We start from the raw sequence: 14,511 nt of genomic DNA on the forward strand, positions 1-14,511 counted from the left end.
TGGGCACAGGGCTCGTCTCCATCCTTCCCTCCTGTGCTAGTGGCGGCAGCCGAGAAAAAAAACATTTGTTCTGACACACTGGGCTGCCGAGCCGTGTCAGGCGCTTTGATGGCCGGGGCGGTAACCTCAACCGCTTCCTCTGCCAGCGGGAGAGCCGAATCCAAGAGCCACAGAGCATGCGGGAGCCCAGGATGGGTGACACGAAGCAGGAATCTCCCAAGGACTTCAGATGATACCTCCTGTCCAGGACATCGCAGCTCTTTCATGCATTACGAGCCACTTCTCTCCCATCTTTTTTTTTTTCTCCCCAACAAGTTATATATGCAAAGAAAGCCCAGAGCGGGATCCCAGAGAAGCGTAAACCGGTGGAGCTCTACCAACCTTCGGGGCGTCTCGCGATTTACACCAGCGTGGCCCAGCCAAAGCCCTTTACTCATCACCTGCTCTGAGCAAGAATTTGAGTCTCCGCTCGTCTCCCAGAGAGCTGGGGTGCAGCACGGGATTTTTCTTCAAAGATAGAGTTTATTGCTAAAAATGTTTTGATCAGTGATAGCTCATATTTACATTGATATGTTTTTAAAGGAATATTCAAGTAAACATTTCCAATAGTTTCTGGCATAATCTCTAGCTTTTTTTCCTATACACAAACGTTAAAAATAAATAAACTGTACACCGAAAATTTCCTTTAACATCTCTACATGACTATATGTATTCCCACACAACAAAACGATTCCACTCTTTCATAGATTTGTACTTTTCTTTAAAATTTCCTCCTTAATTAATCGTTATACACTTAAAAAACCCCTAGAGAGCTTGGCAAATTAGTTCAAACATCAGTGACAAGGTCTGAAGAAGACAAAAAAAAAAATACAGCACAGAGAAACAATCGTCTTCGGGGATGCTGCCGTCCTTTCTTTTTTTTTTTTTAACACCCCCCCCCCCTTTTCCTTTTGATAAAATCATCTTTACAGGAAATTTCGGCCCTTCCCTTCAGCAGGGAAATGCTCAGGTTCTGTGGGGACGGGTTTAAAATGTGGTCCTATGTCTTTAAAATAATAATAATAACAATAATAATTATAATAATAATAAAAAACAGCTGCGATTTCCCCCCTTTCCTTTAAAATCTCTCTATTTACATGGCTGGTAATTTTTTCTTTTTTTTTTCTGTTTTTTTGTGGTTTTTTTTTAGTTTTTTATTTTCCTTTTGTTAGAAGGCTATATACGTATAAAAATAGACATCTGATTGTAGTGCTTTACTGTGCCTTTGGCCTGCCCTGCAGTTCCTGGGTTCGCTTTTCCCCTTTTCAAATAAAATAACATTAAAATAAGTCCAAAAAAAAAAAAAAGAAACCAAAAAACCCAACAACCCCAAAACAAAACAAAACAAAACAAAACCACCTGGTTCCTCCCCCCCTTCCCCGCACTGGGGGGGGTGGGAAAAAAAAAACAACCCAACCAATCCCCCCCCCCAAAAAAGAAGATCATCCAAACGACAGAAGGCGGCAGTGCAAGGGGCCGAGGGAGGCTAGCAGGAGCACTTGCACTCGGAGATGAGCGGGTACTGCACGGGGATCCAGGTGCAGTACTTCTGGCTGGACCAGCCCTGGCAGTGCCAGCGCAGGAACGTCTTGGTGACCGACTTGACGGGCTTGCAGAACATGCCCTCGGGCAGCGAGCAGGACTTCTCGGCGAAGCAGTTGCCCTCCTTGATGTAGCGGGGCCAGAAGCGGACGCCCAGGTCCTTCCAGGTGTAGAGGACGGGGCAGTAGGTGTACGCCCAGAGCCACTGCAGCACCTTCCGCCGCGCCTTCTTGCCCACCTTGAGGCGCGGTCCCTGGGGCGGACCCAGCTCCAGCCGCCGCAGCTCGGCGGGCAGCGCCGCCCGCCCCCGCCCCGCCGCCGCCTCGGCGCCCGAGGCGTTGGCCGGCCCCGGCACGGCCACGGCCATGAAACCGGGGTCGAAATGGCTGCCCAGTTTCTTCCTCAGAGTCCTCTCGTCCAGGTCCTGCTCCTTGGGGTCGTACTCGGGATCCGGGTGCTCCACGATGTCTTTGACGGGCAGGTTGTCGCTGGGCGAGGGTCGCAGCCGCAGGAAGGGCTGCCCGCCCCCCGGTCCGAGCAGTCCCAGGCAGGAGCAGAGCAGGAGCGCCCGGATCGCCGTCATGCTCCGGGCGGGCCCCGCCGGCCCCGGCTCGGCGCTGGCTTCCCCGCGGGGCTGGCGCTGCGGGCTCGGCTCCTAGCGCTGCCCGGCGGCGCCTGCCAGCTCCCGGGGACTCATAAATAGGCAGAGACAAAAGTCCGGCGAGGCCCGTTACTTTAAATAGCTCGGCCGGGGTTGTGTGACAGACGCATCTGAGGCTCGCTCCGCGCCCGCGGCCGCTGGCTCCCCGGGGCTCCCCGCCGGGCCGGCTCCAGCCGCGGCCGAGAGCGCCGGGGGGTCCGTGCCTCCCCCGCGGGCGGCGGCGGGGCAGGGCAGGGCACGGCGGCGGCCGAGCCTTCCTCCTCCTCCGCCTCCTCCTCCTCCTCCGCCGCCGCTCTCGCTCGCTCCCCCCCAAAATTCACAGCGGACTCGTCTCCATCGCCATGGTGACAGCTGGGCCGAGCCCCACGACAGCTCGTCTAGACGGTGTGACAAGGTTTGGCGTGAGACCGGAGCCCGAGAATAAAACCCTCCTTTATAGCCGGGCGAGCCGGGCGAGGGGGCGGGGGGGAGGGTCACGGCGCCGCGGCCCGCTCGGGCGGCCCCTGCGCGGGCACCGCCGGGGCGCGGGGCTCAGGAGGCGGCGGGCGGCGCCGGCAGCGCCCGCGGCCCGGCCGGGCTCCTCCTCATGGCGAGCGGCTGGGGCGGCCCGCGGCCCCCCGGGGCATCCTCGGCGGAGGGGGTGCTGGTGGTGCGGGGGGGGGGGCGGAGTGTTCCCCGGCACCGGCGAGGCGAGGCGGCGCGCCCCGGCTCCCAGCTCGGTCCCTGGCGGCGCCCGCCGCTCCGTGCGGCTCCTCGGCGGGGGGCGGACGGGGGCGGGCTCGGCCGCCGCTCAGCAACCCCGGCGACCCATGCTGCCGCTGCTCCGGGGGCCCGGTCGGCCCCGCCGCCCTCAGCGCATCCAGCCGCGGCTCCGCGCCTCGCCCGCTCCGCGCCCTGCGTTGCCGGCTCGGCTCGGTGCAGCCCAGCCCGGCGGGACTCGACTCGGTGCAGGTCGGTGCACTCCGGCTCGCCTCGCCGCGCAGCCCTCCCCGCCGCGCCCCGCCGCCCGCCCGCCGCGCACTGCCGCGCCGCCGCTCGCCGCCCAAGTTAAATACGCGCCCGGCGCGCGGCCGCCCCGCCCCCGCTGTCACTTTCGCCGCGCGCTGAGTGACAGCCGCGCCCGCGCGGCCGCCGCCGGGTCCTGCCGCCGCCCCCCCAGCAGCCAGCGCCGGGCAGCGCGTCCCGCCCGGGGCGAGCGGGGGTCGCAGGGCGCTGGCCCGGGCTGGGGAGCGGGTGCTGCAGGGCCAGCCACGGAGAGGAGCCGCGGCCACCCCTCCGGCAGCGGGCACGGCACTGGGTCCGTAGCATGGGCCCCCAAGGCAGAAGGAGCCCTTGCCTGGCCTCGGCATCCTCCGTCTGCACCAGCCCAGGGCGGTCCGGGCACCAGCGCAGACCTCCTGTGTAGCCGGGCCCTCGCTCTGCCTCTGCTGTCCACAACCGCTCTGCTGCCCCACCGTGTCTGCTTCTCCACAGGAGCCCACGCCACCTCCAAAGCCCTCTTCCAGCTTCACTCAGAGCTAGAAGATGAGCAGGGCACCACATCCCCGCAGCTCCTCCTGGGCAGGACCCCTGGGGTGGCACACCGGAGCGCAACTGCCAGATGTGCTCCAGCATCAACATCTCAGCAAGGGAGCATCCAGGAGCATCACTCTCGCCGGAGATAAAGTGTCCCTGCATCCCTCAGCATGACACGGTGTGATAGCAAGCCGGGATAAATCAGCGGCTCGCTCTTCACCCCCTTCTCGGCAGCGTGGGGCTACATCTCTTGGTGGAGCTGGACCCACAACCTTTGAGGCACAGAGGGTGGGAGCCTGGTGTGTGTCAACACAGTGAAAACCCAAACCCTTCTCACCTCCTTTACCTCCACATTGCTCGGCACTGAGCTCACACTTGAACCATGTCCAGAAATTGGACACACAGCTGGTTCCTCCAGGCTGACAGTGTGTAAGAACATTCCTGCCCATGCCAGTCACTCCCTCCCAAGGGCATGAGATAACCAGTTACCCACTGGGGCCAAGGCAGGGCGCGGAGGGAATGAGGCAGACCGCGGGGCCGATTTCTCACTGTTATGGGCTTACGACCCACCAAGACCAGCCAGGAGTACCCCACCAGTGCTTGCTGAGCGCACGCAGAGCTGCCTTTGCTCAGCCAGCTAATGAATGGCGCGTCTCCCCCAGTTTTTTGCCTCTTTGTTATCCCAGAAAAGCCAAATGTTGGGTTCGGACAGGAAAAGAAAACAACCCTCCCCCTGCAAAATGGAGAGGTTGGAGATCCAGTCCTGGGTCTGCGTAAAGTCAGAGCATCCCCTGGACTTCAGGGAGACGAAGCTGCTGCGCGCCAGCTTGGGAGCTGGTCGCAGTGTGTCCTGGTTGTTTACAGTGTGCAGGAGTAAAGTGCACGGTTTAAACGTATCCAGCCTTTCTTCCCTTGCTGTGTATTTCTGCTATCGTGATCCTCGGTTTGCTGAACTCTGGGCTTTTCTTCGCTCCTTTAGCTCGCACACTCTGCAATTAGAGTCATGAAACAATACTGTTCCCCAGCTCTTTTATCATTAGATGTCAAAACAATTTGCAGAAGAGATGCGTATCGTTATCCCTCGATACTGAGTATTATCAGTGAACATTCTCGTTACCGATTTCCTGACCCTGATACGCAGCATGCAATGCTTGAGCCGAAGTCAGCTTTGATGCACGGGCAGATACGTTCTCTGCCTTTGCTTGCTGCTGGGTGGGAAAACACGGGTCTCTCGGCACTGTTAGAATTAAAGCAAACACAGTAACGAGAAGCAGCTCAGGGCAGAGACACCCAAGAGTCAGGAACGGGACAATTACTCAGCGAGATGTGCTGCTGTTGGCACTGCTGCCTTAGTAAATCCCGGTGAGGGGATTAACATCTGACTGTAATTGTAATAATGAAATCCGACATGTATACAGCATTTTTCATCCTGAAGGATCCCAAAGCACTCAAGTAACTTAATTCCTTCAGCTGTCTCCTGGACTTTATAAACATGCTTCTTAACCACCCCGCGCCAGGCGAGGATGGCTTAGCTCTGGGCACGCTCACGTCACTTGGACGGGTCCCCCGTGGGAGAGGCTCGCCAGGGTGGGCTGGAGCAGGTTTCCCCTTTGGGAGGCAAGATCCCTGGAAAATGGTGCTTGAACGTCCCAGGGGTGGGTGGGGGGAAGGCACCAAGGTCTGCAGGGGGCTTGGGAGACCCTCCCAACCTTTCTAGTGGGCAGCCCACGGCCGTGCTCTTGTGCCAGCCGGTGTGCAGCATGTCATTTGGCGTTCTTCTGAACTTTTCAAGGGGCGAGGGGAATACAGACAAGCCCCTGGGCAGGAAATTTAAAGCCTAACTCTGCCCTCAGGGTCCACCAGCCGAAGGCTCCTTCTCCAGCCCCTTCCCATTCTCCTCTCTTCGGGACCAGAGGCACCAGGGCAAAATCCTATTTATGGCTGCTGGGTGGAGTGCTATGCATTCATATACCTTCCCTCTTCCTGCTCTCTGCGCCCAACTCACAATCTAGCCCTTAATTAAAGGATTTAAAGTTGGAAAGGGTACATATCACATACAGAAAAGCCTTATCAAAATAATTCCATTTAAGAAGAAAGACATGATGTTAAAGGTACCTTCTGAAGGCTAAAATGGTTGCAAACTGCTTGTTTTTGCTTCTTTCCCTTATCTGGCATCCTTTTGCCATCTAAAGAAGACCCAAAGAATTTTGTGACAAAAAGAAAAGGGCATTTCTATTTCACATTTGGAACTCGGGCACTGCCTACTCTGTTTTCACTGGAAGGCTCCACAAGCAAGTAAATTCCTAGTAGCAGCAAAACATCAGTGATATTGTCTTAGCAACACACTCATTCAACTGACAAGGTTTTTTATCTTTTAGCTTGTTTCACGCAGAACTAATTTAACTCAAAGCCAGGGATAAAGAAACAGAACAAAATTATCTTTGTTACAAAGTCATTCCTGTTCCTTCAGCTGTACGCACAAAAGCTTCCAATTCTCACCTTGAACCATGAAAAAACCTCCTGCTCAATCCAGCAGAGCAGGAAGCCCAGACCTGGAAACCTGAAAAGTGGAAAAGGAGAGGAGAGGAGAGGAGAGGAGAGGAGAGGAGAGGAGAGGAGAGGAGAGGAGAGGAGAGGAGAGGAGAGGAGAGGAGAGGAGAGGAGAGGAGAGGAGGAAACCCACCTCCCAGCCAAATGTCCTTTGTCTCTTTTGGGGGTTTTTTTGGTGCTTTTTTTTTTTTTTCTTTTTTTTAAGTTTTCCAGGCTCTCTTTATGCTTGAGGAATAATGCTGATGGGCTGGCATGGCAAGTATGGAGAAAGGCTTGGGTCTGACAAGACAAAAGCCCTAATTTTCACTTAAGGAACCAAGAAAAAAAAGGACTAAACTATGGTGCACCAGGTTTTCATTAGAGATATGTTTATTTTCCAGTAGAAATACATTACCCTGCTCTCGTCAGTGTGTCTAAAGGAGCGGTTCCCAAAGTATGCCATGGCAAGTGGTTGGCAGGGGTCCACGGAGCAGCCTCCCGCAGCAGCTCACGGGCTCGCCGGTTCCCTGCGGTCTTCTGCGAGCGGGAGGAATTCGGAGGCTGAGATCGGCTGGCTGGCCCCAAAACCTGGTGAAGGCGAGGGAGATGGCAAAGCCCACGCAGCCGCGCGGGGCTGGCTGCGACTCGGCACGCACCTCTGCCCAGCGGAGTCAGGGGCAGGACTCCGGTGTCTCTAGTCGGCCGGATTCCCCTGGGGCAAAGATGTCACCGTAAGGGTCAAACGAATGGGACGTGGGGACACACTGAGTGTTTCTCATTTTCAACATAGATCTACAAAAGTTTGATTTACGTAAGCAGTTCAGTAGTCCTGATGTTAATGAAGTTACTCACCAGCTCACAGGTTGCTTTTCCCATCAGGAATGGGATGGGAAGAGAAATGGATGGGAAGAAAGGTGACCCCAGCCACCTTCTGCTTTAGATGGACCAAGATGTCAGGATGGAGGCCTTGAAAACTTGCCAGGGCGAGCTCTCCTCTCCCAGGGGACCTGGAGGAATGCTCCTCGGCGGAGAGACCAGGAATGATCACTGGACGGCCGCCAATGTTAAAAAACAACAACATGGAGCTCTGAGATTTCTACCCGCTTGGCATACATCTGTCACCACATGTGTTGACACAGAGCAATGCTGCCACGTCATGTTGTACGTGGCAGTCGCTGTCAACACTAGTCCAAGGCAGAGAGAACTGCTCAGGGCAGCTATTTTTTGAAAATGTCCCGAATAAAAGGGCTAGGGCGTGCTTTGGGGACATGGCCCACCACTACGGGTGGCCACTAAGCTCTGGCTCAGGGACTCCCGAGCCACTCAGCAGGGAGAACATGTTGTAAGCCAAACACAAATGACCAGCCCTAGGCCAACCTGGTGACACAAGACTTTGCCAAATTTGCCACCCCTGCCTTTCTGCTCTGACAAGCCCTGCCTTTTGCCCTGTGCCACTCCGAAACACAGGGAGACCTGGCAGCTGGTGATGGGAACTCTTGCCATGCAGAGGAACCGGACGAGCTGCAGCCCTGCACAATGCACCCATCCATTGCCCAACACAGCTACGAGGAATCTCCTCCAACTGCAGTCGGACCAAAGATCCAGCTACAGCCCATCCGCAGCCCGGTCCCCATGCATCTCTTCTCACAAACATCCATCCCCCAGCAAACGCTGCTGGAGGACACAGCACTTTCCTTTTGCTGCCTCTTCTAGCCTGCCCCAAGCGCTGGCTCGAGCTCTCCTTCCCAGGGGCCACTGGCAGTGGGGTCCCAGCAGTCCCAGCCTGCCCTCGGGCCCCTCCCCAGGCCAACGTGCTCCAGTCTCTCGCCCAGGTGCAAGCCTGTGTCCCACCACGGTGGGCTTGAGGCCCGAGGGAGCACCACAGCGAGGATGTTCCCAGGGAAGCTAAGTTGTGGCTGTAACTGATGTGTGATGGAGGGACCCAAGGGAGCTCCAGCTCAGGCGGCAGCCAAGACAGGGCTCAGTGCTGGCTGCTGACCCCCCCAGGGTGCACAGGGAGTACTTGAGGGGTTCGGTCACCCGCACTCAGCTCCACAGAGGCTGAATTGCTGCTGCACCAGCTAATGTACTGCTACCCTGGGACACCTCCGTGCTGAGGTTCCAAGGGACCTGGGTGACCTGCCACACTGCGTCTGCAGCCCAGCTCTCCCCCCCAGCCTAGCGCCCCAAGCACCCACCATCCTCCCCTGGCAAAGCGGCTGTGTCCTGGGAGTTGCACTGAAGGAAAATGTGCATGGACAATTTTATTTTCATCTTCTTATGTTTGGGTTTTTTTTTTCATCTTCAAGGTTTTTTAATCTTCAAGGATTTTTTATCTTCTTTGATTTTTTCATCTTCACAGGTTGAGGTTGCCCCAGTGGGTGGCCTCAGGAGGCAGAGACTTGCTCCCATAACCATGCTATGATGCTGCCATGCCTGTGGGACTCTCTTGCAAGGTTTAATACTGCCAAAGCCTGGTACTTCTCCTGTACAACAAGGGGCAAGGGTCAGTCAGAGAGAAGGTCCATGGGTTTGCTTCCTCCTGGTTCATGCAGCTCCAGCAGGCACATTTCTCAATGCAGTGACATGGGTCCCTGCCCAAGAGACCCATGGACCAATGACCAATGGAAGGCAGCAGGAGGCATGGGCTGACCCAGGATGGAAAATGGGATCCTATGTCGGCATGTGGCCTCATGCTTACCCTGAGGAAGACACCTTTGCTGTGGAGCTCTCCCATCCACCTCTCCCTCCAATTCGTACCTCCTTCCTGCTGTCTTTAAATCCCAGGGCTGAGCTTAGCCCCTGAGGGTGATGAGCACTGAGCCGCCTCGTGTCCTGACGGAGCCCGTCCCAAAGCCAGGGGGGGCAGAGCAGGGGTGCTGGTGTCCCAGTGATTGTCCTCATGGAAGAGATTTCTTTTCACTCTGGAACACTTCACATGTGATCTAACAGGGCACACCAGTGCCGGCTTGGACCATCTTCTGCAGCTCAGTGCTGGAGGTCACACCAGCTTGGAGCTGCAGCTTCTCAACTGAGCGCACGCAGCCGGCTGCCTCCTGCCTCCTGTTTTCTTCCACAGCTGGGAAACTTGCTGCTGCAAATCCTCCACCTGACATTTCTCACTCCAGCCTGCAAATTCAGCAACGGAAGAGAAGGTTATATGTTTGACAAAGGTCTTTCTAACACAAGACACACAGCAGCATCCCAGCTTTCCTGAGTGCAGGCTGGAAACCCTGCTACCTGGTTCAAAACCTGCGGGAACTACAGCTTTCCAGCTTTCCGTAGGCTTTGGCCAACCCCCTGGGGGAGTTTATATTGCACCCATGCAGCTTTCTCTCAGCTGTGTTCTGCCAGTGTATTTGTTTTCTCTTGATTCAGTTCCAGCTTTACTTGTCCCTAAGATGCTCTGGAGATGTAGGGAGATAAACACGGTGACTCAGGGACCCCGCGGGAAGGGAGCAGGCAGAGCCAGGGGGTGGGTGCCAAATCCTCCCTAAATTCCTGTTTGAAAAAGCCTGTCTGTGAATAATAATTCAACGTAATAACGTCATCTCTGACCAGTTGTAACTCTCCCTTCAGACCCTGAGGAGTGTGAAGCCCAGGAGGAAGGCAGCTGTTGCGGAGTGGAGGGCACGAGCATCCCGGAGCACAGCCCACGGGGGGCAGGCAGGAGCAGGCAGGGGAGGGCTTGCAGGACCAGCAGCACGTCCCAGTGCCTGCGAAGTGCTCCCCATCCGAAGACCTCTCCAGACCTGGGTGGCTTGGAGGGGAGCCCCGGCCCTGCATTCAGGACCTGTTCGCATGGCTGTGGCACAGTCAGGATTCGGCCCTCCCAGGGGCTTGGGCTGTGCCTCCTGTGCTGCAGCCGGAGCTGGGCTTCACCGCCCTCCCCTGGGATGCACGGCACGGTTTGCAGGGGTGAGAACCTGAGAAGGCATTTGCATTTTGCCCACATTTTCCCGGTTAATCGGGACCCTTCAGTCTAGTCGCTTGCTTATTTTTTAAAGCAATGAAAGAGATTTCCCAAATCCAGCCGGCTCTAAGATTACACACAGGCAGAGACACCATCAGTCTCTGTCAGTCATTCCCTCCGGCCGGAAAGTTAGCGGCAAAGGAGTTCAAATGCAGGAGCGGCGGAGCTGAGCCTGGCTCCCGTTCGCCCTCCTGTCCTGTGCAGCCCTTCGTGGGTGCAAGGAGCTGCTGCTCTGACCTGGGGTGTTTTGCTCCCACTCCCTGTGTGCAAATGCTTGCAAAAGATGCTGCACAACCAGGATTCGCATCCAGAAGCTTGTGTGTCTTTTATCAGCCCCGGAGGGGACCACAAAGGGAGCGAGAGAAACGCTCTTGGTACAGCTGACATTTTGACGTGGCCTTTGTCCTGACAGACGTTTCAGAGGGCAGCAGCAAAGAAGAAGCAGAGGGAAGGAATAATATTGAGCTGGAGACAGCTGTGAAATGTCGGCTCCAAAGTGAGGATGGGCTCTTCAGTGCCTTTCCTCCCAGGTGAGAAATCCCTCCTGTTCATGCCATTCGGTCTGGGCCCTCCATGGGCTATGGGCTCCACCAGGAGCAGTGATTTCTTCATCAAAAACTGGTAAAGAAACCAAAAGCCTTGCACCATCACCCTCAGAGCCCTCCAAACTGGGGGTTTCATTTGGGGACCGACGCCAGCGGGCAGAGAGGGCAGCACCTGCCCGTGCAGTGGCCAGAGCAGGGGAGGAAGCCCCAGCACCCTGCCAGCTCCTGCCGGCACTCCTCAGCAGGCAGGGCTTCCTCTGCACCCCGTGGAGCAGCAGGGTTTCCTCCGCACCCCGTGGAGTAGCGGAGGTGACTCTCGTGCAGCCCCTTCCCGTGGAGCCGGCTGCTGCAGGGTGGTGGGGGGGCCAGGGCACGCGCCACAGGAGAGGGGACACGAGCACCAGTTGCAAGAAGCTGGAGTGTACTGGGGAGGGACAATGTCACCTGCACCCTTGTAGCTGGGGGCTTTCCCTCGGCATCTGCACGGGGCGCCCAGCTCCGCTCTACCAACTGGGCAGGAACGTCCATAGGAATGATTTCATTTTTCTGATGTCTGAATGAAACTTTTCCAGACTTCTCCTTTTCTCCAGAGGAAACCATTTGCTTAATTTGACCTAAATTCAGGACAAGCCTTGATTGCTCTGAATCTGCGTTTAAGAAAAAAAGCAATAAACTTCATCTAAAAAATTTCATTCAGTGCCATCCAGACCTTCCTGCTCCAGCACCTGGCTGCCTGTGGGGAATGCGCGATTTGGAGAGCAGAGATGAGGAAGGGGTACGAGGAGGTGACCGCTTAGAGCCCACTGCATCTGGGGGCTGGCGCCGGCAGCGCACGCATCTGCAGGCAGGGTGCTGCGGACAGAGAGGACGTGAACTCCTTGCTGGAGAAGAGTGAGGAAGGCAGCACTTGCTGCATGAGAGTATCCTGCCCTTCCCTCCACGCTGATGTGAAGCCCAGACCTGAAGCCGCTCCAGGTCGCAGCAGGGGGTTGGCAGTTTTTGTCCAGTGACCGAGTGATTTATTGACCTTCTGCGCCAAAGGACGTTCCTCATTATTCAATTCAACTTGAATTATCCAAGTCAACTTACAGTCGTGCTTCTCAGTGCCTTCAGACGTCCACAGTCTTTGTCCCATCACCTCCTGGTCACCACCAGGGCTCCTGCTGTGTTCCTGCACTCTTGACTCCTGCACAAAGCCAGAAGCAATAATAGCACAAATAAGAGACAACATAAACCCGACTCTTGCACCTGTGCCAGGAGGTACGTGGCACTGACTGGGACCTGGCTGGAGACTGGCCGTGCTGGAGCCTCGCTGGAGCCAGGCTTTGTGGACATGCTGAATGGGATATTCTACTAAAATCAAGTATCTTATCCTGTAGCTCATCACCTTGTCTCTCATGTTTTGTAACTCTTCAGCTTGGCTGGAACCATAGAATCACAGAATCCCAGACTGGCTTGGGGTGGAAGGGACCTCACAGCCCATCCAGTTCCCACCCCCTGCCACGGGCAGGGACACCCTCCACTAGCCCAGGTTGCCCAAAGCCCCATCCAACCTGGCCTTGAACACTGCCAGGGAGCCAGGGGCAGCCACAGCTTCTCTGGGCAACCTGGGCCAGGGCCTCACCACCCTCACAGGGAAGAAGTTTTTTCTCATATTCAGATGGAACTTCCTGCGTTCCAGTTTGGAAACTGGAATTTGGACACTGGTTATTCAAGCAGCACTTTTCGTATGGTGGCATGCCGCCTTTAATCATGAGAGATTAAAATGAGATAGGTAGCAATGTTAAAGAGGAGCACCTACATCAGTGTTCATAACCTGAGGATCCCCATTGCTGCACTCTTCAAGGCAGCCCCACTCTGGGGCAACATGGCAGGAGATGGTCCAGGTTTCCCTCGCTACAGCTCTGCTCAGCTCCAGCCACACCGCAGCCCTTCCACTTCCCCCTTGTGACCCTGCTTTGCTTCATGACCTCACTCCGATGCCATACGCACGCCCACCAGCTCCTTGCCCCAAGCTTCATGGCTCCAATTGGTGACATGAGCTGCCTGAGGAACCCCAGTGCCCATGAATCCCTTGAGGTCGCTCTCCTTGGCCCTGTACGGGTCTCCCAGATCCTCTCCCCGCTGCAGCAGGCTGGTGAGGAGCATCACCCAGCCCAACCCCTCCATCCCCACTGGGCATGGGCATCCTGCTCGCCTTAAACTCCCCGTGCTTTCCACCGAGGTCAGCCCTGGCTGCGTGCCTCCAAAGACTCCTATAGCTAAAAGGACACCAGTCACGGGAGCCCCAGCATTTCGCTGACTAATTTCCACTGGAATCAGGAAGCTGAGGCTACAGGGAGAAGTTATGAATGAAACAAGTCGGCCCTGGGTTCCATGCAGACCAAAGGCATTACCATCCTACGCGACGTGTAATTAAATTGTGGACCTCATCGCCACAGGATGCCACGCAGGCCAAAAATACACACGGCTTTGAAATGAGATTAGACAAATTCACCGAGGGCAGACTCCGCGGTGGCTATTACATGGGATGGCACGCATACCGCTCCTGGCTCAGGAAGTCGCTAAGGCATCAATTGCTAGAAAATGGAAGGGTATCGCAAGGGCAGATCGCCTGCCTCTATCTGCCTGCAATTTGTCATCGTCACTGGCTGGGACAGAGCTACCTCAGCTGACCCAGGACCCACTGCAGCCCACACTGCTGCTCTTTGCAGCTGCATTCACAGGTGCCTTGCGCAGGGGATGGCACACTGCAGAGCGGTGAGAGTTTTGGGGAGCCCAGCACCCTGCACCAGCCAAGCCGTGTGCTTTCCTGCATCGCCTCATCCTCCAAGCAGCCTCTCCCAAACCAGCCCTCTGAAACCAGGGCTCAGAACCCTCCTCACTGCACGCAACTGCCCAGAGATACTGCTGCTGCAATGATAGCAGTTCCTGGCCCTCTGGGGCCAGACCTGTTCACAAACCTGCGAACCCTTTGGGCTTGTCCTTTCCTCGCACACTGACCACCTCCTGGGGTGGATGAGCGTGAAGCCAAATCCCTGGCTTGCCCTCCCTGCCTGCCCAACCAGGAGCGGTACTGCTGAACATCTGCTCTTCCCCACTCCCAGCAATAAAATCTCCATCTCTGCAGGCGTCGTACCAGCAGCTCTGAGGTGCTCCTGGTGCAGAACTGCTGCCCGGTGCTCTGCCAGTGCCCAGGCTGAGACCATTGCCCAGCATGGCAGGCTCCCAGTGCGGCTGACCTAGCTGCGCCATGGAGCTACTGGTGGGGCTGTGGTCACGGCGGTGGGCAGTCACCTCGCACCGCACCATGTGCCCCAGGTCACACTGCCATCCACCTCCATTCCCACAGGGCTTAGTCCCTGCACACTCTGGGGCTTTCTCCAGGCTCTCTCATCCCTCTTCTTCCCCGGCGCTCTGTCCTGGTTCCTACACCCGGAGGTTTTTCACATCCACTGGACCACAGTCGGCTCAGTTTCAGGAGTCTCTCTCTGCCCTGGGTTCCTTTGGCTGGAGTCTCCGCTCTTGACCCCTTTTACTCTGTATCTCTACATCATGCCCTGGCAAGGAGTCTGCAACTTAATTCCATGCTGTGTCAGACCATAATGCCTTGTCAGCGTATCCATCTACTCCGATGCCTCCATCTCTCCTGCTTCTCTAATTGCACCCTCTAGTCTGGCACTTGTTATCACGCCTCTGGTCTGGTT

At 56.3% G+C, this 14,511-nt stretch overlaps 1 protein-coding gene across 1 annotated transcript; it reads right to left on the reverse strand.

Moving 5' to 3' along the window:
* Positions 1-1,434: 1,434 nt before the first annotated feature.
* Positions 1,435-3,278, reverse strand: LOC129213251 (noggin-2-like). The gene has a single exon (XM_054842967.1). The coding sequence runs from the start codon at positions 2,162-2,164 to the stop codon at positions 1,526-1,528; it is 639 nt and encodes a 212-aa protein (XP_054698942.1). The 5' UTR covers positions 2,165-3,278; the 3' UTR covers positions 1,435-1,525.
* Positions 3,279-14,511: the final 11,233 nt, after the last annotated feature.

The sequence above is a fragment of the Grus americana genome, chromosome 15 (genome assembly GCF_028858705.1).
Source record: "Grus americana isolate bGruAme1 chromosome 15, bGruAme1.mat, whole genome shotgun sequence".
Classification (NCBI taxonomy): Eukaryota; Metazoa; Chordata; class Aves; order Gruiformes; family Gruidae; genus Grus; species Grus americana.

What these genes read in the sequence shown, in the direction of transcription:
- LOC129213251 (XM_054842967.1), bottom strand. Translation starts at nt 2,164, where the DNA reads ATGACGGCGATCCGGGCGCTCCTGCTCTGCTCCTGCCTGGGACTGCTC.